The following is a 1,722-nucleotide window of genomic DNA, read 5'->3' on the forward strand; positions in this document are numbered from 1 at the left end:
CCTCGCGATATAAAATGGAATTGGATGCTTACCTTACGGTGTCAGCTTGCTGATAGGCATCATATTTAATCATCACGATCAATCTCACGTGACTGTTAGTGCCTGATGACGCTATTCACAGCCACATATTTTTGCCTCGACATCACGATCGAGCCACATGAAAGTCCATGCCTGATGAGCGCTATCCGGTCTTCAGTGGCCACCCGCACATCCATGAGCGCTTGCAAGAAACTGCATTGTGACTAAGTCTGGAGCACCCTCTATGGACATTCTCTCACCAATTTTTGTGAAGACTGCAGTGGATATTGAGCGATGAGGAATGCGAAGATGTCAAAGCTAAGTAATCTGAAGTGAAAGACCAAGGAAGTAAGGATAGTGTTGAATCCAGGATGGATGCATGAAATTGGCCAAGTCAAATCACACCATTAGTCACACCATAACATCATTCATTGAATGCTACAAGCTACATTTAGAGCAAGTACATTATTTTTTTGATGGATGCTGCACAACAAGACCTAACTGTGCAGTAACTCCAAAAAGGTCAAGAAGATCAAGAAAACAAGGGCGGAACGCCTCACGACAAGAAGGTATAAGGCTAGCAAAAACAGACAGCATGATAATATACTAGAGTAACAGCCGGTGGCCCCTACTTTGTCCTTACTTTCTTTCTCATGTGACCTCGTTGAGATGATGGGCGGCTACCATCATTCTCCTTCTGCTTCTCACCAACCATCTGGCTCTTTGTGCATGCCTGCCTGCTCTGAGTCTCAACAGATGGCAACGTCTTCTGCTTCCAAGGCAGTGTAGCATCTGCACATGCAGGCTTTTTCAAAACTCGCTTCGGATGGCCTTCTTCCAACAAAGGAGTGCCTGAGTCCTCAGCCTGGCCTACGTTATGTGATTGTCTCGAAGTTGTTGGCATAGGTGGTGGGTCTGAAATGGCCTCAGTTGGACCCACAGCAGCAGCCTCCGAAGAGATTCCTTGCTCATCTTCATTTACAGGAAGTGCTTCCGAGGAAAGCCCTCGCACATGCTGAAGCACCATCGTTGGGGGGGCCTGCACAGACAGGTGATTGTGCCATGCATCCAGTTGCAACACCAACAGGTAAAGGCGGAGATGGGTGTGATGATGACAATGGGGGGTTGAAGCCATGCAGGAAAGGAGTCAGAGTGAACAGCAGTCGAGTCGAGTTCGAGGAATGCTGGTGCATGAGCATTAGATCAGATGCGGATGCTTCCTGTGTGCTGGGTGCAGCGGGGTTGAAGGATGGTGGTATAGCTACGTTCAGGATATCCAGGTCAACATCAGGCAATCCATCCATGTTGATATTCATCGTCGATAGCCTGATATTATAGAAAAGAGAGTCAGAACTCCGCAGGAGGGGGGTGAAAATTCATTGCATCAGTCAACGTGCATGCGTGTGAAGCATCCCGCTGAATCATAGGTTGTCGGCTGGTCCATGCACCACTCACACTGCTATAGGCATTCATGCTTGGTTCCACTGAATCCACAGTGGTGGCAGTGGCAACAACATTTGGGGATGAGGGGTATATCTCCTGAGACGATACAGAAGCCATCGAGGAGGATGGCAGCATTACGATGGCAGGCATGGATGCAGCTTCACGAGAAACCAGAAGTGATTGGTGGCAAAGCTTCAATGGCAGGGAAGGATGTTAAACAGCCATATGAGGTGTGATATGTAAAGACAAAGATGTGTTTAG

General features: G+C 47.9%; 1 protein-coding gene across 1 annotated transcript; it reads right to left on the reverse strand.

Annotated features, from left to right (window-relative positions):
- Window positions 1-574: 574 nt before the first annotated feature.
- Window positions 575-1,322, reverse strand: LAESUDRAFT_718685 (uncharacterized protein; the record flags this gene model as incomplete). The annotated part of the gene is made up of 3 exons (XM_040907478.1): window positions 575-595; window positions 662-1,057; window positions 1,104-1,322. The coding sequence occupies 3 exons, from the start codon at window positions 1,320-1,322 to the stop codon at window positions 575-577; spliced, it is 636 nt and encodes a 211-aa protein (XP_040757147.1).
- Between the last annotated feature and the right edge of the window lie 400 nt (window positions 1,323-1,722).

This window comes from Laetiporus sulphureus, assembly GCF_001632365.1.
Source record: "Laetiporus sulphureus 93-53 unplaced genomic scaffold LAESUscaffold_316, whole genome shotgun sequence".
NCBI lineage: Eukaryota > Fungi > Basidiomycota > Agaricomycetes > Polyporales > Laetiporaceae > Laetiporus > Laetiporus sulphureus.